At 43.0% G+C, this 23,927-nt stretch overlaps 2 protein-coding genes across 2 annotated transcripts in view; one reads left to right on the plus strand and one right to left on the minus strand.

The window, feature by feature from the left end:
- Positions 1-200: 200 nt before the first annotated feature.
- Positions 201-23,927, minus strand: part of LOC125722786 (uncharacterized) — a 62,876-nt gene continuing 39,149 nt past the window's right edge. The window contains exon 2 of the mRNA XM_048998993.1: positions 201-974. The gene's annotated coding sequence lies outside the window, so the exon portion shown is untranslated. The remainder of the gene's footprint in view (positions 975-23,927) is intronic.
- Positions 15,207-19,319, plus strand: LOC125722771 (G-protein coupled receptor family C group 5 member B-like). The gene is made up of 5 exons (XM_048998972.1): positions 15,207-16,485; positions 17,086-17,159; positions 17,469-17,549; positions 18,014-18,970; positions 19,264-19,319. Exon 4 carries the CDS (start codon positions 18,016-18,018, stop codon positions 18,925-18,927), a length of 912 nt encoding a protein of 303 aa, XP_048854929.1. The 5' UTR covers positions 15,207-16,485; positions 17,086-17,159; positions 17,469-17,549; positions 18,014-18,015; the 3' UTR covers positions 18,928-18,970; positions 19,264-19,319.

The following is a 23,927-nucleotide window of genomic DNA, read 5'->3' on the forward strand; positions in this document are numbered from 1 at the left end:
GTAACACTGAAATTACTTTCTCTGCGTCAAAATAAGGTAGCTCTGTGATTTTGATACTTTATCATTTATACTTAACCGTATCTTCCTCCCATTCCTCCGTCTCTGCTTATTGACATTTAGGAGAGTGTCAGATATAAATTAACGATGCAAAATTATCAAACCAAGACAGACACAACACTGAAAAGATGACAAAGACACAGTTTGAAAAGTAAATATGTTTTATTGCAAATCTCTTATCTTAATGTAGCCTACCTTATCATATGTTAACTAACCCATCTTGTATTTTAACTTAGCCTATCTTATATTTTAACTTAGCCAATCTTATCATATGTTAACTTTGCCTATCATATTTTATCTTAGCCTATTTTATCATATCTTAACTTAACCTATCTTATTATATTTTAGCTTAACCTATCTTATCTTATTATATTTTTACTTAGCTTATATTAATATATTTCGTCTTAGCCTATCTTATATTTTAACTTAGCATATCTTATCCTATCGTATCTTTTAGCTACATTAACACTTAAACAGTATCTCCTTCCGCTGGGTCCCGCGGGATCCCAGTCCCAATGCAGGGCTCTAACACGGGTATTCTAAAAAAAAGAAAATAAACACTTTACTTAACTTTACTTAAAGCAGTCATATAACTGCATTATACATACCCAATTAATGCCTTATAAATCATTTATAAAAGTATTAAAAACACGGCTGTAAATACTTATACAAAGGCATAACACATTATAGCTATGTTGATAATGCATTATGAATGCTCTGATCTATATATACACAATAAATATCTTCATAATACATTATATCGGCCATTAATCCATAATAAACATGGCTATAATGTGTTATGCTTTTTTTTCTTCAATATTTATACCCATGTCTATAATATATTTATGGATGCATTACAGTGCATTGTGAAGGTGTCAATAATGCAGTTATATTACTGCTTTAAGTCATTTCTAAACCTGAATTCACAGCCTTATAATTACTGTCTCTTGCTACTTCTTCTGAAGGGCAGGGGACAGCAGAAGAAGCACCACTTCCATCTTCTTCTTCTTCTTCTTGTGGCTCTTCTCAGTATCATCTTCAGGAAGATCTTCGGCATTCACATGGAATGATACTTCTTCACTGTAGATCTTCTCGGCAGCATCAGCATCTTCTTTTGTTTTATCTGTCTTCATCACTTCAGTCTCGTCCTCTTCCTCAGGTCCTTCTTCTGGTATAGTCAGTAGCTGTGATCTGTCTTCAGATGCCACCATACACTGAAACCTGACCAGTGTGGTAGCATCAGCATCTTCTGCCTGATGGAATACCACATCAGCTTCTTCATTTTCCTCAGGTCCATCTTCCTGTAAAGTCTGCAGCCATATTCTGGCTACATATGCCGCCATGCACTGCCAACTGTCCACTGTGGCAGCATCAGTGTCTTCTGCTTCCTGAAGCTCCTCATCTGTTTCTTCATCTTCCTCAAGGTCTTCCTCCTGGATGGGTTCTAGCCAAGTTCTGCCTACTTGTGACACCACATATTCCACAGCATTCCCTGTACTTTTCCCTTCTCCTCCCTTAACCTCCTCCACATTCACTCCCACCTCACATCCATTCTCCTCACCTGCATTTAGCATATCCATCATACTAATACCAGCCTCTGTCCCCTCCATCACAACCCTGGAGGCCTTCCCCTCAAATGTTCCCCACTCTGGTACCTCCACATATTCCTCACTACTCTGCCCCCTTACCTCACCTTCCCCCTGGCTTGTCCGGTCCTTCCTGACTTTCTTTTTTTTGTTAAGGTAGCAAGTTTTATAAATTTCCCAGTCTTCAGATGAAAGGCCGTAATTACTCTGAAGACTTTGAGATGAAATACTAGTGCTGGCTAGCAGTCCATCCTTTCCCACACTCTCCCCTCCCTTACCCAAATCAGTAGACCCCCCCAATCCCCCCTTAACCCCCCCAGCCTGGACAGTGGGGAGTGTCACTGGTGAGAACTCCTCCACACCTTCTCCCCAGTTGATCACTTCATCCCACAGGTTCCAGGCTTCCCAGTGTTGGGTGTTGGTCCATCGATCAGCTCTCTCAATTCGCTCTCTGGGGAATAAATGAGAGATTAACCAGCACTTAAGAGAGATAATAAAATAAATAAAGAGCTGGAAATTCTTCAACCATACAGAAAATACAATTGTTATAATTATTATAATAAATAATTACAGGGTTCACATATATAAAAACGAAAGAATAAAAGAAACAGCGAGCAAGATTGCAAAAAAAATCTACTGTAAAATGCACGATACTGTAAGTGCAATAGCATATTAAACAGTAATGTCACCAAATTATAACTAGAATCAAATACGAAACAACTGTGCTCCACATCAAATGAATACCCAGATGAATACTACCAAGAACTGAGTTAACACTAACCAAGCTAAGAATATTTGAAAGTGTTAATCCTGTGTAACAATGTAAATAGATGTAATGATAAACTTAGAAGCATCTAGCCTACTCCGAAAGTAATGCCCCAATTTTTTTTAACAATTTACCTACCACCCTGTACAGTAGGGGGTCCCAACTTCCGGTCGGTGTTCCGGTACCGTCCGCGCGGAGTATTGCACCGGGCGGCAGACAACCGGGGGTAGAGGAGCCAGCCGTCCCGTTTATTAGGGGATCGCGCCGTTTTGGAAAGAAAGCTGCCCGTATTGATGTACGGAAATACGCCATTAGCCCCGCATGTCCGTATACACCGTCAATCTCCCGCCGCTCGGCGTGGGAACCCCCAAATTATACCGCCGTCTTACCGCTCCGTGACACTTTTCTACGACGGAAACCGATCCGCGGACATCGAAAGGTTGGGAAGCCCTACTAAACTAGCATGTTTGAGATGAATTTACTAACCAAATAGTCTGTCATTATTTAAATATTAGCAACCACAGTAGCAATAAAAACCACTGCACTTTAAATGACGTTAAAAAATATGTAATATTAAAAAAATATGTAATGTTTTTATTGTATTATAGACATTTACTATGTCATTATAGTATAAAAGGCTAAATAATCAAAGTAGCACAACATCAGTTGAAGAATTCAAAGACATTTTGGAGAGCTAACAAGCTACTCACCTCTGCGCCATTTTCACTCAGAGTTTGTTGTGCTTCAAACGGTAAAGTTTGTTTACGTTGTTTCTATGGAAACTGCTCTGACTCTCCGCTTGACCGTAATATAAAGGCATGTATGCAGTAATTTTCTGATTGCAGATTTGATCCCTATGCAGTAATTGACCACTGACCTCTTGGACCCTCTGGGCTGCCTTCACCTGCATTGAGGCAGCTGTTACGTTTGCTGTCATTACATTCAGCCCAAAATATCAAAGTACAGGATTTAAGATTTGAATTAGTAACAGGACTGTGGGAAACAAAACATATATGTTATTGATCCCTCGAAGAAAGTTTTCAATTTTCTCCTTCTTTCAGTTCTTAAATAACGTGTCAGTTTTTGCTCTGTTTGGTTGGGATTTACCATTTTAACATTGTAGCAGTTCCTAGGCAATACACAGACAAATTCTTTTTTTTAGGATGGAATTGTTATGCTGTAAACGATTACCTTCACGTTTCAACAAAGGTACTTGCTTTTGATATATAATTTTTTGTACATGTGTACTCTGGTCATAGCCCTTGTACATATGGATGGCATGGAAGGACAGTCACTGCTGTCACCTATACTGTCCCTGTCTGCTTTTCTCATTTAAGTGTTGATACGGCAAAAGAAGATGGACCTTTTGTAGAAATTTCCAGCCAGAGACTTGGTTCCTATATGAAGAGAATATTTTATTTTAATTCAGGCTAAGAAACTACAGAAAACCAGCTCTGCATGTGATCTCCCCTTTACTGCACAAGGAGGGCACACACATCAACAATTAGCAATGCAGCAAAATACAGATGAACAATTTCTCACAGTTTCAGAATAAATCAGATTTCTCTGTAATTCAGAGATTGTCTAAGACTTCTGCTAGATCATTTTCTGCACTTGAACCTAATTTCAAGATAAATGACACCTGGGTCTATTAAAAGAAGGTGATGCTGCCTGACCCACCAACCAAGGCTGGGAGGAAAGGGAGGAATACTAGTCAAAGGAAGGAAGAAAAGCAGCCCACCCTATCTCATGGTCATGGATACAAAAGTCAGGGAGTGTTACGAAGAAGACACCACACTTAAGACCATTGGTTTTATGCACTGAATTACACCAGGTAGAGTTTTTGCATTCTAGCTGTGTTACGTAACATTCCTCAGCCTTCATTTGTTTCCACAGAATGCAGGACATAATTTAGGGTGCCAAACAAGACAACGGAACTGCAGTATAGCCAATTATTTGTTTCAGTAGTTTTATAACAACTCGAACATAAAAAGTTTGTTTTTCTTAGATAAAAGTCCAGTTGAAACAGACTTTATTTTTAAATGTTAGATTGGATTTAAGAGATGGAACATGTTGCTTGTGTTAATACTGCTTTGATTTTGAGGATGAAGTCTGAAGTGTAGGTGACGTGTAACAGGTTGTTATTTTACTTTTAATTTATAATTATACAAGATTCTGTTTTCCTTCTTCTGTCTAACCTGATGGGTACAATATCCTTTAAACTTTCCCATGATGCTTTTGTCCTGCATCGCCCCTCCCTCTGTCTTTTCCCCTTTATAAGGGTCCCGACCTCATTTCCTCTTCCCTTTGGTGTATTGCACACGTGGGAAGAGGTGAGGATCTAGTGGCAGGGTCCCCCGAGTTAGTAAATCAATTGTATAATTATGACCCATATATTATATATTATATTTGATTTATTATTCATCATAAGCAGGGGATAGAAAACACGTCTATACATAAGTATATACATTGTTTTACTTTGTGCAGAGAGAGCGAGAGGGCCAGAGCATATGAAGTTTACCCCTTTCCTTATTGTTCCCAACAGTTTCAATAAAATCCAGGAACGACAACGGCGTCTGTAATATCCCTTCCTCCTGCACCCCACACACACCTGATAACACCCCAAAACACAATGCAGAGTATAGGCAGGGAATGACCGGTTACATAGGTACACTAGTGCGGCTTGTAAATATGCCCTTAATTTATGCCTGAATATCCCTCCCATATAGTGGCTGACCACATATCATGTGAAAGACCCGGAGAGAGTGAGTGTATATATATATATATATGTATGATGTGCATGTGAGAGACACCATCGGAAGTCCGGTTCAGTTCCTCAGAGGCACTACTATGGAGGCGCTTACAGTAATAAACTTGCTGACCACAAAAACTGGCACTATGATGGAAGTTATGCAGAAGTGCAGAGTAGATGGAATAATTTTTGTACCTCAGTAAGATTGTATGCCTTTTGCCTGTGTCTCCAGCCAGTGCCGGGGGTGAAACGCGCCTGCAATTATCAGCGGGATAACATTATCGTTCTTTTTATTCTGTGGAAAATGAAAGACCGATTTGCTGGCCAGATTAATTTATGAATCATAAACATGTTGTGGGCTATATAAGTAAAGTCAGGGCTCTCAAGTCTTATGCATTGACTGTGAGACACTTGCATTTCAACCAGTTCACATGCTCACGCGCCGCACCTTATGTTTGTCAAGCTGAGAAGTAAGGGTTAGGGTTATAATTATCAATAAATAACGTACTTCCCTGTGAAACAATGATGCTGGATGTTTATTTGCATATCATGATATGGTGCAGCCTTTTAATAGGTTTCTGTTTTTCTGTTAATCCATTCATGGTGTTGAATAAGTCAGCAAGCATAAGTGTAAGGCTAGTGAGTGACTGGTGTTTTCGGGGGAGACTCCCTAGAGCTGGAGAGAAATACCTTAAGGCACGGGATGAAAAATCCCAAATCTTCCAGGAAAAATGTCAGCATTATATGTATTTGCCACACAGAACAGAACAAAAAATTCCATAGGGAATCACACGCCTACCATAGTCACTATACTACTCAGAACGCCTGGCAGCCACCAAATCAAACATAGGAAAAGGTCCGGATTTATAGCGTTAGAATGTGGTAGAGACTAATATCCATAACGTACCATCCTAGAACACACTGTGTTCTAAAATTTAAGCCCAATTAAAATCTGAATATTAAATGAGGAAAATAATTTGATTTGTTCTTCTATCCCAAGTTGTGGTCTAAAAGCAATAAGACCACCATCCATTATACCTGCTTTGGGGAAAATGCACTCCTGTAGCCACTAGGGGAGCTCTCACCTCTTCTGGGCCCAGCTAAATAATTATGTTACGCATTCTAACAAGCTTTATTATCTGTGTCAATAAGCCCTACTTTTACACTAACACTCCTGCTGAGAGGCTAGTTTGATTACCAGTCTTGCCCTTGTCATTAGGAACACATGAGAATTTGCGCAGTGCTGTTTCACAGTGGATTCTCACTGGTTTTCCCCAAGACTGGTACAATACATTTTATTTAGTTTCATACCACAGGTTATTGTAAGAGGGATCAATTGGTTTACTTTTATACTGGTGCAAGGAAACTATTATTATAATGGTGGGTTATCAAACACAGTAGCTGGCTACCTCAGACATAAGACGCCCATTATGTACCTGTGTGTCACCTATATGGGCTTGGAATCTGTAAATCAATTGAAATAATTATTCATAGCCCAGATAGCATCATGTTATTGTTTCAGCGTTGAAGTATAGTTAAATGCATTGAATTATGGTCAGTGATAAATTATCAGCATTGAAACTGAATAGATTTTTGGTCAGATGTTCAATATTGAAAAATTAATGGTGGCGAAACCTTGATATAAAGTGACTTTTTCAACATTGAAAATAAGATGCTGAGTTAACATCAATATTATTGAAAATAAAAATGGAAAAATGAATTTATGGGGGGCGGCATGATGGTGCAGTGGTCAGCACTGTTGCCTCACACCTCTGGGACCCGGGTTTGAGTCTCTGCCTGGGTCACATGTGTGGAGTTTGCATGTTCTCCCCATGTCGTCGTGAGGTTTCCTCCGGGTACTCTGGTTTCCCCCCACAGTCCAAAAACATGCTGAGGCTAATTGCAGTTGCTAAATTGCCCGTAGGTGTGTGTGTGAGAGTCACTGGTGTGTGAGTGTGCCCTGCAATGGGCTGGCCCCCCATCCTGGGTTGTTCCCTGCCTCATGCCCATTGCTTCCGGGATAGGCTCCGGACCACCCACGACCCAGTAGGATAAGCGGTTTGGAAAATGGATGGATGGATGGATGTGCACCAAAGCACACACGTTTTTTTTCTGGTGGCTTAAACACATTTTTGTAACTACTGGCTATTTTGCAAAAACTCTGCACACAAATAAAAAAACCACCAAATCAGCAAAATGTTGTAGGTCTCTTGCAAAAGCTAATAAATCTTGCTTAACTCTTCAAACCTTTGGAAAAATTTTATTTTTGTACCAATCAGTTAACACAAACCATCATCTTAATAAGCACACAATGCACTAACTACACACTGATGGTAGGAATGGAAAACACATCTGGCTTTTGCTTTCTCTGTGCACGAGGTATGTCAATTTGAGGTCATACTTTTGTCATAAATAGTTCTGTAAACACAATTCAAGATTCAAATTTCAAGTATGAATGTTTATTCACATGCATCAAAAGAAACATAAGACAACATACAATTTCACTGAGAGAGAGAAAAAAAATCATTCTTGTCGTCTCTTTGCGTCCGGCCACAGAATTTCATCAACATCACATGCAATGCTTTCTAGTCCAAGGCACCGGGGAAACTCTCCTGGAGTGCCTTATCCTGGCCTGACATGATGCCTGGTCAATATCCTCGCATGCCTCCGCCATTGCCTGTAAAAGAGCCATGCGTTGATGGGGATGACGATCATAGACCTTCCAGCACCAGGCAGAGAAGAATTCTTCAATCGGATTCAAGAATGGAGAGTAAGGCGGGAGGTTGAGTACAGTGAAGAGTGGGCGACTGTAAACCAGTTGCGAACTAAAGCAGTCCTATGGAAACTAATATTGTCCCATATGATGACATAACTGGTCTGTGAACATTAGTGAGCATATGATGTAGACTGTACAGGAATGTAATAATGTGTGCAGTGTTACATGGGCCCAGGGTTGCATGATGGTGAACAGCACCGTTCTGACTTATAGCTGCACACATAGTTATGTTACCACCACGCTGTCCTGGGACATTGGTTATGGCACCGTGTCCAGTAATGTTCCTGCCATGCCAACGCGTTCACTGTTTCTTTCAAAAGGGACTCTGTAAATGTGCTTCATCCTGATTCTGTTGCATGCCAGTACACGAGATAATGCAGAGATGCTCACATTGTTCATGTTTTGGGAGATGGTGTCATCCTTTATTATACGCTGCTGTATTTCTCGTAGCCTAATGGAATTATTTGTGATCACCATATTAACTATATGGGTCTCTCGTTCTTCAGTGAACATTCTTCCTCTGCCCCCAGGTTCTGGATGTCTAGCAGGTCTGTAGAGTAACCATTTCAGTTTTTACCTGTACAGCATTGTTGTGTTTCTCATTAGAGTATAGTACTATTACAAAACGTACTGTGAAGTAACTGTACTAACCGATTCTCATTACATTGTACCACTACAAAACGTACTGTGAAGTAACTGTACTAACCGATTCTCATTACAGTATGGTACCACTACAAAACGTACTGTGAAGTAACTGTACTAACCGATTCTCATTTGGAACCGTCCTTATGATGCCTGCTACAGCGTAGCGGCTCAGGTCAGGCTGAACCCATTGGCCAGCTTCCCTCAGGGTCATTCCATGGTTGATAACATGATCCACTGTTGTAGCTCTGATGACATCAGTTATTATATTTCTTCTTACCCTTCCTCCTTCCTCTTCACCTCCTCATCCTCTAAATTCACCTCCTAGTCTTCATCCTTTTCCTCGCCCTTCTCTAATTCTCACTCTTCTCAGTCTTCCTTCTCCCTCCATTGTTCTCCACACTGAAAGCTTACTGTACCTGTGGCTTATTTATAGCTCTCATGCTGATTGCAAAGTGAACTAATTATCTAAAACCGTTTTCACATGTGCCAGTGTGGCAAAATAGTGTAAAAAACAGTTGGCAAAATAGTGTAAACAATAGCCATAAATGTGTATAGTTTTACTAGGAATGTGTTGATCATTTGGAAATTGTGTGTAAAACAGTGAGTTGTGTTTACAGTTCCACAAAAAGAGTGCTGTGCAGTGGATTGTATTTACACATTTGCAAATTGTGTGTTACAAAAGTGCAAACTGAGTGCAAAACAGTGAGTAATTTTGCTATAACTATTAATAGTTTTATAAGAATCATTTTTAGTGTTTAAGCATTCAGAAAATCTGTAAAAAAATTAAACAGGGGTGACTGTCCATTAAGCTAATCTGCAATCCTATTACACATAGACACATAGCATGACACAGTACTGTTTTTGACTTTTTCTTTTAATCCACCGCGATTGTGATGATTGGGGCAAGAGAACAAAAACCACAGAAATGGCTCTTTGCATGCTAGCCAGTGACTACGCGAGATGGTATAGTCTCTGGTTTTACTAGAGAAGGCTTGGAGGAAAATGCTGTGGAAAACTGATTATTTTGTGTCTTCTCTATGCCTGGGCTCTCTAGGAAAAGCATAGAGACCATATGTACCTCTACAATTGTGGAGATTTCTGTGGGGTGCACATATATAGTATATATCAAATTTATATTATATAGATTATATCTAAGCATCATTCATACTCAAGTGAGAAGACAATTATAAATTCATGTTATGAAAAGGTTTCTGTGTCGGAAAGGTACAGAAAGAGCCTAACGCAGGTTTACAGGAAACAAAGGTGTGGTGTAGAACACAAGGACATGGACAGAGAAAGGCAATGGCACAACCCCTCAATATGATCAATTCATCTACTCTGTGTCGTCCTCCCAGCTGTCAAAGTAATTGTCAGCAAATGATGTACTTGACACTTACATTATTTACGTGTCAAGCCGTTCGGACGTTTTAACACGTCTTAAAACTACGTGTTAACGCGGCCAATCTGAACGTCTTAACATAGCCCTTACGTCAAAAGGGGTGTGTACGTTTATGCCAACCAATAGCATAGATGCATTAAAGGTACAAACGTCTTAAGAGGTTCAAATTGGCCGCATTAACATGCAGTTTTAAGACGTGTTAAGATGTCCGAATGGCTTAACACGTAAGTAATATACGTGTTAAGACATAATTTGTTTGACGTGTTGACATGGGCGTCAAAGTAGATGTTAAGTCCCAAATGGCCTTCCATAATAAAGTGATCTTTCAAAATAAAATCACAATCAAATTCTTCACCCTTTGGTTATTATTCTGTGTGCCTTCTCTTATGTGCAATGAAATAGACCAGGGTGACAAAATAAGTATTATATACAATGTTGTCATGGAAATAAATCAATACTTATGTTTAATCAATTAGCCTATGATTACGGTTCAAAAGAAAATTGCGAAGAGCCATTTTCCTTTGAGTCCCAATAATTTAAATAAAACCACATATTTGTTGATAGTGATGTATTTGTGATTTTTTTCTATAGATCATCTGCAGTATATGGAGTCCCTTAGATGTCAGGGTGAGAAAATATATTTTTAATTGTTTTGTGTTTCCTCTCAATAGTTTTGCGTTCCCTCACAATACTTGTCCTAATAATAATAACTGTACTCTGTCCATTTAAAGTACAAAAGTTAGAATTAATGGATTAATAAGTATAAACCAAAATAATACAGACATGTCCAGTTACGTGTACTTTACTGTTTACAGTAACTCGCAGTCATTGGACACAGTGCAATTATTATTATCATCATTATTTGTTATTATTATTATTATCCATCCATTTTCCAAACCACTTATCCTACTGGGTCGCGGGGGGGGTCCGGAGCCTATCCCGGAAGCAATGGGCACGAGGCAGGGAACTACCCAGGATGTGGGGCCAGCCCATCGCAGGGCACACTCACACACCATTCACTCTTACACATGCACACCTATGGGCAATTTAGCAAGTCCAATTAGCCTCAGCATATTTTTGGACTGTGGGGGCAAACCGGAGTACCCGGAGGAAACCCCACGACAACATGGGGAGAACATGCAAACTCCACACATATGTGACCCAGGCGGAGATTCGAACCCAGGTCCCAGAGGTGTGAGGCAACAGTGCTAACCACTGCAGGACCATGCCTCCTGTTGTATGAGTAATATAATGTAAAAATTAAATTCTATTTTATGTCCTTCATAAAGTACAAAAGGCAAGCATATCACACAGGTAAAACACCCACATTTAAAAAATGTTTTCATGAAAGTCTGTAATCCTGAAGAGGAAGTGTGACAATTCTGTGATCAAAGCATTGACTGCAAAAAACAAGGAGACCATAACATCTCTAATAGGTGAAAACCCTAAATGTCAAGCGCCCCCTACTGGCTGGCTGCAGTACCATTATTAGCACCACCCATCCCCATGTCTTTCAGTGGTAAGAGGCGATTTTCCACATCACTTTCACTTTGCCCCCCCCCCCCCCCAAAAGGGGGTTCTTTGTTTCTACTGTGCAAAATAAGTAAGTAAGTAATACTTTAAGGTATTTTGTGTCATTAATGTATGATTTAAATGCAGGTAGTTTTATTACAGTCAGCTTTTATTCACAGTGAGTAGCTTGTCATCATGAAGAGGAAGTGTGACAATCGTGAGTTTTTGGGCAACCACAGAAAAGCAGGAAAGTAAGTAGAGACAGTGAGATAATTAGTGCCAGTCAGATGATAGACGTATACAGTATGTGAGTCAAAGGTTCTTCATATATTAATCATTCCCATTCAGGTAACAAATCCTTAGAAATCCATTCCTGAGCATCATGCCAAGAAGCACCACTTGTTTACTGATAACTGCTTTCATGTAAACTCTGCTGTGCTGAGCGTAAAGATGAAGAGGGAGAGACAGCAAGAGGCTGCTGACGGCAGAGAATGCAGGCGACATGGAGGGGAGTGAGAAAAGGAGCAAATATTGATGGTTAAGAGTGAATAATGACGTCACAGCAGCCTGATCCTGATGTTAGTTTAATATGCTTCTTAGTTTGGCCAGTGGTGTGTATTTCAGATACAGCATTTAATCAGGGAGACTGAGTGTGAGTCAATGGCAGAGAGAGAGAGAGAGAGAGAGAGCAGACAGGCAGGTGAAGATGAAGGTGTATTAGGGAGGAGGGGGGAGGAGCTTGGACCTTCACCAAATCAGCCAAATGTAAATGTCACGTCTATCAAACAGGAGACCCTGCTTTCAGGAGAAATGGTTTAAAGATCACACTGGGCTTCCTTACAGCCCCCCCTCGTCTTAAGGGGGGTTCTTTGTTTCTACTGTGCAAAATAATTTGTAACACAAATGTCTAAACTGGCATGAAAGACAGATTCAGCTCTTGTGAAGACTGGCATGCGAAACTGGAAAAGGCACTGGGGAAATTCAGTGCACATAAAGACAGGCAGTGCCACAGATTAGCACTGATGACATGGATTCAGAAGATCAATCCTGTTAATATTCAACCTTCAGATGAGCTGGAAAGAGCAGCAGCAAGTGAGGAAAAATCTTCTGGAGTTAAGTACTTGGCACGGCAAGGCCTGGCTTTTCGAGGTGTTGGTAAGGAGAGTGGGAATTTCAAGCAGCTTCTAATGCAAACAGCAGAGGGCGATGCAGAGCTGACCATGTGGCTGAAAGGCCACTTTGATTTCACCAGTGCTGTTTAACTGTAACACCTGTTCCTGGGTTGCCCTCAGTCCTTGTTATTGGTTATGATTCTCACTGTCCTGCACTGTGTCTTGTTAGCTGTGTATTTAAGTGCCTGTTCTGCTTCTGTTGTTTCATGGTTCATTATAGCTGTATGTATGTATATAGTTCTCCAGTTGTGTTTATTCCATCATTTAGTTCATTCCTGGTCATTTGCTGTTTATTTTGGATCCATCCTGATCCTTTTGGTTTTGATGTGTGAGTTGTAATAAACCCTATTTTTCCATCCGTGTCATGCACTGCCGCAACCAGAAGAGGGCAGAAGATATGGCACAAAAACAAAGGAAGAAGCCTAACTTTAAAAAGAACAAAAAACATCAAGACTCATCCAGCATGGGGTGGTGGGTTAATGAATAACACAAACAATCAAAGAATAAGCAAACAAATGAGAGAAAAGATGCAGAGATGACTGAGAAGCAGGGGATGACTGGAGAAGAGACGACAGGACCAGAAGACAGGAGGGATACAGGGAGAGCGGAGAAGAGAGTATAACTGAAGAATGGGAGAAAAGGAGAGACCGCAGAGGAAGGAGAACATAGATGACTGGAGGGGAGGGAATATAGGAGCAACAGAGAGAAGGAGGAAGGGCTGCGGAGGAGAAGACAGGAAAAGAGGGGAAAATGTGCGCAGAGAAGGACAAACACCCCCACTGCCCACCAAAGTGCACTTGTAAGTAAACCACAATTTTAGCCTTGGGCTCAATATCTGGACTTGTCTCTGTGTAGCAATGCATAGAATCCCTGACACTGGTTATGACTGTACTGTATTAGTCCTAAACCTGCCATTATAGTGTAAGAAGAAAAGATTTTTTTTTAATAAATCATTTTAAAAAAAGGTAGAGCGATGTAGCCCCCGGAGAAGTCCCCCCCCCCCCCCCCCCAAAGCCCTGTTTATTCCCTTCTAGCTACCAGATGAAACTCACAATGCACCCCAACGCCACCTAACTTCTCTTCCACATGATGCACCTTATTTACCCTTTGAATCCTGTCTATTATTCAGCGTTTTTCTATCCATTTGATTATAAGTTTATTACACTGTATGTACATTAGTCAGCCATTTTCCGGACAGTCTGGGCTACTCAGATATGTCATAATTCGATTTGTAAATGCTGACAGTCTTGATATTATCCTTCTTATCAGGAAAAACTACTTCTGCATATAGATATTTCTCAATTTTTAGTCTCATCTAATATAAAAATTGGCAGGTAGTACAAATATAATCTTATAAATGCTGAGATTAGAGTATCTGCGATGCAGGAATGCAGGGGTTTCATTGGGGCCCTTTCTATGGCTTAGTACTGTGAAGGAGTACATGGTTAGTGCCAGGCGCAAATGAATATCTTTGATTTTGCATCCATTTGGTAACTTGTTGAAGTTGTCTGATAGTCAGTAATACATGGTTTAATTAATATGATTCTTTATTTACTACTTTATAACATCTGAAAGAAACTGAAATAGGAAAGCTATTTATGGTCCACTGGATAAACACAGACATTACAGACGGTTTTAGAGTCTAATGCTGAATGTTGTTTGCTATGATTTTTCTGCCTGCATATGCTGTGATTGGTGCAGTGAAATTTGAGAATGTGTTTATGGTCAGTATCATAGCCTCAGACAACAAACCAACGCTGTAGCGTGTCACTGTGTTTACATGTGAGAGGGGTTCCAGTTACATAAGGGACTCGTTCTAATTGTTTTGACGGAGCTCGACAAACCTAAAAAATAAATGCTGGTGTTATCAAAAACTATGTCATATAGCTATATTCCAGATTTATTACAGCCAAACACATCTCGGAGCTCCGAGGAACCTCCTTCTCCTTATATTTCCCTCTATCCCACTCTTCTCATCCCTCCATCCCTCAAATACTGTGTAATGATGATATGTGTGCATGTGGAGGGTGAGGGATGGGCGTGGAAGGTAATAGTTAATTAAGTGGCTACACCTGGGTTGTGAGGGATCTGGGGTTAAGAGAGGGAGTGGGAGGCGCGTTAGGGAGATTTGGTCTGGTAGGCACCGTACGCGTTGGGTCCCGGGGGGAGGTGCCGCTCGCATGCCGTTTAGGGCGGCCGGCGGTGAAGCCAGAGAGTGGGCGGTAGGGACAGTTCCCGGTGCGGTAGGGCGAGGACAGTCAGGACAGTGGGGGTAGGAGGCTATGACCACTGCTTAGACGGGGTGGTTGATAGACGGGAGTAGCGGCACCCTCATAGGGACGGATTGGCGGTGGGGGGGTGGGATTCCCTTTCCGTGGGACGTTCTAGGTGACGGACCGGTGTGATTGTTCCTTCCCCGGGGGAGGGTCCTGATACCTGGGGGGGAGGGGGTGTTCTGTTTTAACTATGTCTTTATTGTATGTGTGTTACGTGTGGTTTAAATGCGCAGTGTAACCGCTTAGGGTCGGGACAGGACTATATACAGTAGGCGGTTCTGGTCCCGTAACGCTTGCCTGTGCCCGAAGTGTGGGGATTACTGTGCATTGCAGTGCTATTGGTGTGCCGTGCCCTAATAGGGATGTTGTGTGGTGCGGGATTTACTGTGTGGTAGCGTGGGTTAACACACGCTTAAAAAGGGGTGGTGTGCTACGGGGAGAAAGCGGGACCGAACTCTTTGTGAATCCAGATCCGACCCAATGGGTCGCTGCATGAATTGTACTGAATAAAAGTATCTTTGTACTTTTAGCTGCAGTCTGGTGGTGATCTGTTCTCCTTTCACAGCCTCTGACGCTAGTTTAGGTTAGTTGCACTGGTGGCAGCGGTAGGATCATTTTCCTTTGTGGTTTTCCCGTTTAGAAATCTAGAATTAGCTTTAACATGTCGGAGGCCGAGGATAGTGTACAATCTCCTAATTATGAGGGCGCTGATTGTCCTGTTACGTCTAGAGAGTGTTTTCTCAATCTCCCGGTGGCCCCCCTGCTCACCCAATATTTATACCGGAAACTTTTAATGGTGTGGGGCGTGAGTGGTCTGACTGGTCGGAACAATTTGATCTGGCGGCTGAGGTAAACAGGTGAGATGATTCTCTGAAAATTAAGTTTATGTCTTTGCTATTGTGTGGCCGTGCTAGGGAGATGCTAACTACATCAAAAACCAAATGAATTAAAAAACGCGGAAAATAATGTTGAAATGAAAATATATTTTTTGACAGCGATCGACGACCTGTAATATTTTTGACGATGTCGCTGCTATATCGCTATTTGTAAAAAAAAGGAAAAAAATAGTTACTGGAAAAGCTACAGCGTTTTAAAAGTATTTGCTCTACCGATAAGCTACTGAAAGAAGTAAAGTTAGTAGCGTCGATTATTTTAGTTAGCTACTCCACAACACTGGACATAAAAATAACTGAACAATGTTAACATTTTCGTAATTTAAGCCCTCTCAACAGAAGCACTTTAATGAGAATATTTGAAAAATTAACTGATAACATATCAGTTATCTATATTTTTTTAATTTACTTTGAAAACAGACTCAAATTAAGCCTATACGAAAAATTCAGAAGCCTATACAGTCTCAAATGAAGCCTGTTGCGTTTTTATACAATCGGTCTGGGATTCCGCTTAACGTCACGCCCGAAGCTCACACTTTGATTGCAAACGGGAAGAAACATAACTATTGTCACGTACACCGGCGGATGTCATCAATTAAGCCTGCATACTGGAGACTACAACGGGACAGCACACGCAACGGGGGTTGCGAAGTATTGCCAATGTTTCATTTCTATATCGAGCGCTTGCTTGTCCAGTGTCATTCCCTCGTTCCTTACCTTGCCTGCCTTCCTTTCCCAGAGCAACCCTCGTCCCTGAACCTCCCGTCCTGCCTTCCCTGCCAGCCCCAGGATCTCTCGTCTCCCCTTCCCTTCGTCTCCGTGTCCTGTGCCTGCCTGTTGGACTGGATCTCCCCGGCTACCGAATCTACCTTCTGTCCCCGACCATTCTTCTTGCCTGGCCCATTGAAAGCCTGTTACCTGCTCGATCTAATAAAGATCGCTCTGTTCCGCATTCCTGGGTCCGCGTTTCCCTGCCGAGGGTGTCCTAACAATTATGTCTCCAGTAATAATTTTCTGCTAATAGCATTAATTCTCTTATTTCGGTATCGGTGTACTGCATGTACATGTTATCACCATCAAAGAAAAAAACGCGTTATGACTTATCAGTCATTATTATTGTTTTTGTCGTTTATTTAATCGTGTAGCAATACTGCCACTTGTCATATTATTAATTGCGTATTTATATAATATTAACCAATGACCAATCTCTGTATCTTACTAGCATCTTTTGCGCATTTGTCTTTGTATCAGCCGTAGCGGTCTGCAGGGGGAATCGCAGAAGCTGGAGTTTCTTAGAGCGCTGCATGGGTTTGGACAAACATTAGGTATTGGTAATATTACTGGACAAAAATATATCGTTATTGGTGTCCACCAAAGTTTCCAGCACTAGCTACAAGAAATGAGATTGAATGCATTTGCTCGTTTTTTATTTGTATTTATTTTTTTAAAAGTTTCTTACATTATATCCGTGCTTTTTAAAGGTTATATCTCAATTTTTCAAAAGTAAACACAAAAAGGATTACACTTAATGCCCCCTCCCTGCCCCCACCCTATTTAGAACGTTAGCGTTCCATTACGTAAAAAATGCAGTACTACGTCATGATGCACCGCTTATAAATAATCTGTTTGATAAGGGAGAAGCAAACACAAACGATTCGTGAGTGCATCGTACGTGTTGTAAGAGCAAGTGAAGCTGAAAGACATTGACAGTGAAGGTAAGGCCTCCCCTTCAAAATGTATACTTCACTTAGATCAAAGGTCTTAAACTAAAAAAATCGCTGGGAGATGCTAAACTCCTGACCGCAAAACATGCAGACTGGCGGGTGTCAATTGCGCTGGAATGACATTACATGGTTTTAATTTTTCTCTGATATCGGCCGGCCAGATACAGTAATTTGTTTGAGACCCCTGAATTTAAATAATAATTAATTTTTATAACGATGGTGGCCTATATAATGTGCCGATTTACTTGTGAAGTTGTTCAGCTGGTTGACATGGCATTGATTACTGCTTTTTAAGAAAGTGCATGTAGTCTCACACTGTAGAAGTCCATTGCTCAGTTGTCAGCATGCTCAGCGTGTCGCCTGTGATGTGTCCTGCACAGCAGCAGGCTACATTGCGTTTAATGGACTAATACTTCTTCAACCCATTAAATGATTCCTTTCTCTCTCCCTGCCAGTGATGGCTCCCTCTATTAATCTCTTCACCTTCCTCGTCCTGTCCCTGGTGGGGGGCAGCTCTTCATGGGACGAAGCTTCGCCTTGCGGATCCGGCTCCATCCTGACAAGGCCCTACACGGCCTTGTGTGAGCTGGATGCGGTGTGGGGCTTGGTGGTGGTGGTGGCGGCAGCGGCGGCGGCCCTCGCCTCGCTGATCCTGCTCCTGGTGGTACTGTGTCGCCTGCGGAAGATCACAGAGGCTGAGGAGCGCAGCGGGGTGGCGCCGCTACTCCTGCTGTTCGCTGCCATATTTGGGCTCTGTGGCCTCAGCCTGGGATACATCGCTGAGCAGCAAGAGAGCCTCTGCTTCGCCCGGCGTGTCCTGAGGGGGGTGTTGCTTGCTGTCTGCAACACCTGCCTCGTGTTTCATGGTCTGCGACTGCGCCGGTTGGGACAAGGTGCTCATAGCCCCAGCACAGGTCAACTGATGGGGCTGGCGGTGGCCTTGGCCGTGTTGGATCCGGAGTGGATCCTTCTAGCCACGATGTCCATGTGCCAGCCAGCCTGTGAATACCAGCCGCTGGACTTTGCGCTGGCCACCACTTATGTGCTGGTCCTGCTCCTGGCAGCACTGGTGGGGGCCGCCTGCAGTCTGTGGAGGCAGCAGCCACGGTGGAGGTGCAGGACCACGTGGCTGCTCATCACCTGCCTGGCCTCAGTCCTGCTGTGGGTGGCCTGGATCACCTTCTGCCTGTATGGCAACGCGGCGCTTGGCCTGTCCCCAACATGGGACAACCGGGTACAGGCAGTGGTGCTGCTGGCACAGGCATGGCTGCTCATACTGCTGCACGCTGCTCCTGAGGTCCACGCCACCTTACGGCCCCCGTCCCGCATGAGAGAGGCCAATTTAGAGGAGGGCCTTTCTCACCTGTAGTTTGGAGCAAACCGGGACTTCGTGTTCAGTGACAACAACTCAGGTATGGTACTTTGTTTTCGCTTCTTTGACCTACTCTGTGACTCTGTGTGTACTTGAGAGAGAGCATAGCCCTCGCTCTTTCCTCACATGGAGCCCCTACTGGAAGTCTGTGGAACAGCAGCATATAAACAAGGTCTATGGACCTTTCCCTGTAACTCAGATCTCACTTGAGCAGAGCTTAGGTACCATGGCTGCATGTGCCCCCCCCACAACAATCCCAATAAAAAATGTGAAGTATGACTACTGCACTGCTGAAGGATGTTTACATGATCAATATCTGTCTCTCTCCTGCAGGTGTCCTCCCCAGCCCCCAGGAAACATTACATTTTAAATAAATAATATATATATATATATATATATATATCATCATCTCTGGAAGTGGTGTGTTTTTTTAGGGTTAAAAAGTTGAGAAACATTCAATGGTCATCATCATACCATATATCAGTAGCCCAGCCACTGGTCAGTTCCTTCACTCTACTGTTACAGACTTTCATGAAAACATTTTTTAAATGTGGGTGTTTTACCTGTATGATATGCTTGCCTTTTGTACTGGACATAAAATAGAATTTAATTTTTACATTATATTACTCATACAACAGGCAGCATGGTCCTGCAGTGGTTAGCACTGTTGCCTCACACCTCTGGGACCCAGGTTCGAGTCTCCGCCTGGGTCACATGTGTGTGGAGTTTGCATGTTCTCCCCATGTCGTCGTGGGGTTTCCTCCGGGTACTCCGGTTTCCCCCCACAGCCCAAAAACATGCTGAGGCTAATTGGAGTTGGTAAATTGCCCATAGGTGTGCATGTGTGAGTGAATGGTATGTGAGTGTGCCCTGCGATGGGCTGGTCCCACATCCTGGGTTGTTCCTTGCCTCATGCCCATTGCTTCCGGGATAGGCTCCGGACCCCCCGCGACCCAGTAGGATAAGCGGTTTGGAAAATGGATGGATGGATGGATGGATGGATTACTCATACAAACACACACATCTGTAGGTTCTCAACTCTAGGTTTATATCAAACACATTAAAGCCAAACAAATGCAAAAAGTCCATGTATCGTTTGTCCTTGGGTTTTCCAGTCCAAAACGAAATCAGAAAAACTAAACAACAGCAGCGTTTTTTGGTTTTTCTGTCAGAAGGGGAAAAAGCGAAAAGCAGAAAACAAAAAATCAGGCTTCATATTTTATCCTAAAATGTAGAAAATATTACAAAAATACACCATTCTAAGGGTGGGTGTTTCCAAGCTTATGACTGGGACTGTTAATGTTGTAAAATTAAGATAAAGTTCACATTAGGCTGTATCTTACATCTCTGGTATCTGTTAGATCTGAATTTACTCATAGAAAAGAAACAAAAAAAGGTGATTTTACGGTTTTCCCATTTGGTTTTAAAACAGAAAAACAACAAATTTATTTTTGTATGACGCGTTATCCCAACAATACATTGTCTCAAAGCGCTTTACAGCATCCCCACCCAAAGCCCCCAGTGAGTAAGACATAGGTGACAGTGGCAAGGAAAAACTCTCTAGAAGGAAGAAACCTTGGGAGGGACCAGACTCAAAGGGGGAGCCCAACCTCCAGGGGCCGGCAGGGAGAGTCGAATAGAAGAGATGGCTAAGTGCCAAGTCACATTGTCCAAATCACAGGATTTGAGGCACAACCGGGGAGCAGGGAGGTGATGACAAGCCCGTGCCGACTCTCCTTCCAATCGCCAGGCAACCAGAAGTAATTAGGCAGCGGGTCATACATGGAAGATGGCACAGGCAGAACGCGAGCTGGATGCAAGGACGTCATGGGTACATGTCACATGTAGCAGGGTGTGCTGAAAATCTTGATAGATTGAGGTCTCCAGGCAGCACACCCGAGGAGGAGTTGGGGAAATAAAATGTGCAATTAGTCAAAGTATAGGGGAGACTATAGGCAGTGCTAACAGTTAGGTGAGTGCAGTATGAAGTGCAAAGTGCAAGCTCCGGCAGATATGGCAATGGCAGCATAAGTAGGAGGGAGAGGCAAGTGGGAACACAGGCATGGGGAGTCCCTGAAATGTCAGCACTCCAGTTCCACAAGGGATGGTGAAGCTAGAGTGACAGCGCTGACAGTTCAGTTTATCTAAAGCCAATGGCATCGAACGCCACCCAGCTCTACACCTCACACTGTAGGTCTGACTGGTGGCAGCGGTGGGATCATTTCTTTCCTTTGTGGTTTTCCCGTTTAGAAACCTAGAATTAGCTTTAACATATCGGAGGCGGAGGATAGTGTACAATCTCCTAATTATGAGGGCGCTGATTGTCCTGTTATACGTGTAGAGAGTGTTTTCTCAATCTCCCGGTGGCCCCCCCTGCTCACCCAATATTTATACCGGAAACTTTTAATGGTGTGGGGCGTGAGTGGTCTGACTGGTCGGAACAATTTTATCTGGCGCCTGAGGTAAACAGGTGGGATGAGTCTCTGAAAATTAAGTTTATGTCTTTGCTGTTGTCTGGCCGTGCTAGAGAGATGTATAGTGGGATGCCGAGTGAGGCTAAAAGTAATTATGGGTTGTTAAAAGCGGCTATGGCAAGGTGTTTTGAACCTGGTGATAGTAGTGATTGGAATAGAGCTAGTTTTACCGCCCGTCGCCGCCTGCATAGCGAGACGGCAAGGGAATTTGGTAACGCCTTACGGAGATTAGCCGCTAGGGCTTATCCCACGGCTGATCATCGGATTTGTGATCTGTTGGCAAGAGACCAGTTTATTACGCATTTTGCTACCGGTGATTTTCGGGTTAGCCTGTGTAGTGCCAAGCCTAATACGCTGGAAGATGTCATTGAACTTGCTTCTGAAATGGAGTTGCTGAGAAGTTTGGAGCAGACTTCTTTGCCACCTGACGTTAAAGTGAGGGGAGTGGTGGAGCATAAATTAGAAAGGGATGAACAAATGGAGGTGTTGTTGGGGGTGGTAGAGGAGTTAAGGCAGGAGGTAAAATCGCTTCGTACCACGGTGTCTAAGATGCAAGAGGGGATGAAAAGCTTTCTAAGTAAATATGGGGTGGTGTTGGATTTTGGTAGGAAGGAGTGTCGGGTTATGGGTCAATTATTACCTCTCCTTGTGCCAGCAGATGTGGACAAGCCTCGGGTCGTCATGGTTCCAGAAGATACTGTAATCCCCCCCCCCTCGAAGTGAGGCAATCATTGCTGGTAAGGTGGAGAATACAGGTGGGGCTGCTTTTGAGGGTATGTTGGAGCCTTTGGATTCGGCATCTAGCCAGTGTAATATAATGATGGGGGGATGAGGGTAGGTACCTTGCATACGGGTATTGAGGTGAGTCGGAAAGCAGAGAATGTAGACCTGGGTGAGGATGAGGAGGATTCTGTTGTGCCCTGGACAGTCGATAGGCTTGTAACATATTTTGATTGCACCAGAAGGGGTTTGCCTCATCCGATATGACTGGTATTTATACCGCGTTGCAGAAGAATTTGTCTGTATTTAGTGCCGGAGAGGGAGATTTGGGGAGAACTCGCCTGATGTTGTATAACATTGATACTGGTGAGGCGAAGCCGGTAAAGTTGCCTCCCCGCCGTGTCCCCCTCCATTTGCAGGAGGAAGTATCTGGTCACTTAAAGCAGATGCTGGAGAATAACATCATTCAGCCCTCGAATAGCCCTTGGGCAGCGCCGGTGGTTCTGGTACGGAAGCGAGATGGTGGCCTTCGGTTTTGCGTTGATTATCGCAAATTGAATGATGTTACCCGTAAAGACACGTACCCCTTACCCCGAATTGATGATGCGTTGGGTAGTTTGAGCAAGGCTTGCTGGTTTTCTACATTGGATTTAGCCAGTGGGTACTGGCAAGTCGAGGTGGATCCAAAAGATAAGCATAAGACGGCGTTTATCACTCGTCAGGCCTTTTCCAATTTAATGTGCTGAGTTTTGGCCTGTGTAACAGTCTGAGAACTTTTCAGCGTCTCATGGATTTAGAGTTGGCGAGTCTTCAGTGGACTACTTGTTTGGTGTACTTAGATGATACAATAATATTTGGCCGTACCTTTCAAGAACATCTGGACCATGTGGATGAGGTTATAACGAAATTGCGTCAGGCTAATCTGAAGGTTAAACCGGCGAACTGTAACTTGTTTGCCACAGAAGTGCAGTATTTGGGTCATATAATATCGGCTAGGGGTGTGAAAGCTGATCCGGCTAAAGTGGAAGCTGTGCGCCAGTGGCCGGTGCCTAAAAATCAGACAGAGGGGAGGAGTTTTGTGGGCCTTGCCTCTTATTATAGGAGGTTTATTCGGGGTTTTGCTGAACTTGCTCGTCCTCTGCTCCAGCTGACCGAGAAGGGCAGACGGTTTACATGGACAGAAGCTTGTCAGGCAGCATTTGAACAGCTCAAACTTAGTTTGATGTCTGTACCAGTCCTGTCTTACCCCGACCCTAATAAAACCTTTATATTAGATACGGATGCAAGTGATGCAGGTATTGGGGCAGTATTGTCCCAGGTAGAAGGGGGACGGGAACAGGTGATAGCATATGCTAGTAGGGCTTTGACTAAACAAGAAAGGAAATATGCAACAACCAAGAAGGAGTTAAGTATGGTTACCTTCATAAAACATTTTAAATACTACTTGTTGGGGAAGGAGTTCGTCTTACGGACAGATCATAACGCCTTAAGATGGTTGCATAATTTCCAAGGTTTAGAGGGGCAGTTGGCTAGGTGGGTGGAGCAGCTGGCCAGCTTCCAATATAAGAGAGTGCATCGGCCGGGTCGGGGACACGCTAATGCGGACGCCCTCTCTAGAGTGCCCGCTTTTCTGCCAGTAACCTCAGACTCACCGCCAGCTACCCAGGAAAAAGGGGGAGAGGTGATATGTGCTGTGAGAGAGGTGTGTCAGGAGGCAGTGGCATGTCAGGAGGAGTGTGATGAGCTGGGGCAGGATCAGCAAGGAGATGCTGAGCTGCGGGAGATTTTTGCTTTAAAGGAAGG

Source organism: Brienomyrus brachyistius, unplaced genomic scaffold (genome assembly GCF_023856365.1).
Source record: "Brienomyrus brachyistius isolate T26 unplaced genomic scaffold, BBRACH_0.4 scaffold42, whole genome shotgun sequence".
Classification (NCBI taxonomy): Eukaryota; Metazoa; Chordata; class Actinopteri; order Osteoglossiformes; family Mormyridae; genus Brienomyrus; species Brienomyrus brachyistius.

What these genes read in the sequence shown, in the direction of transcription:
- LOC125722771 (XM_048998972.1), top strand. Translation starts at nt 18,016, where the DNA reads ATGGCTCCCTCTATTAATCTCTTCACCTTCCTCGTCCTGTCCCTGGTG.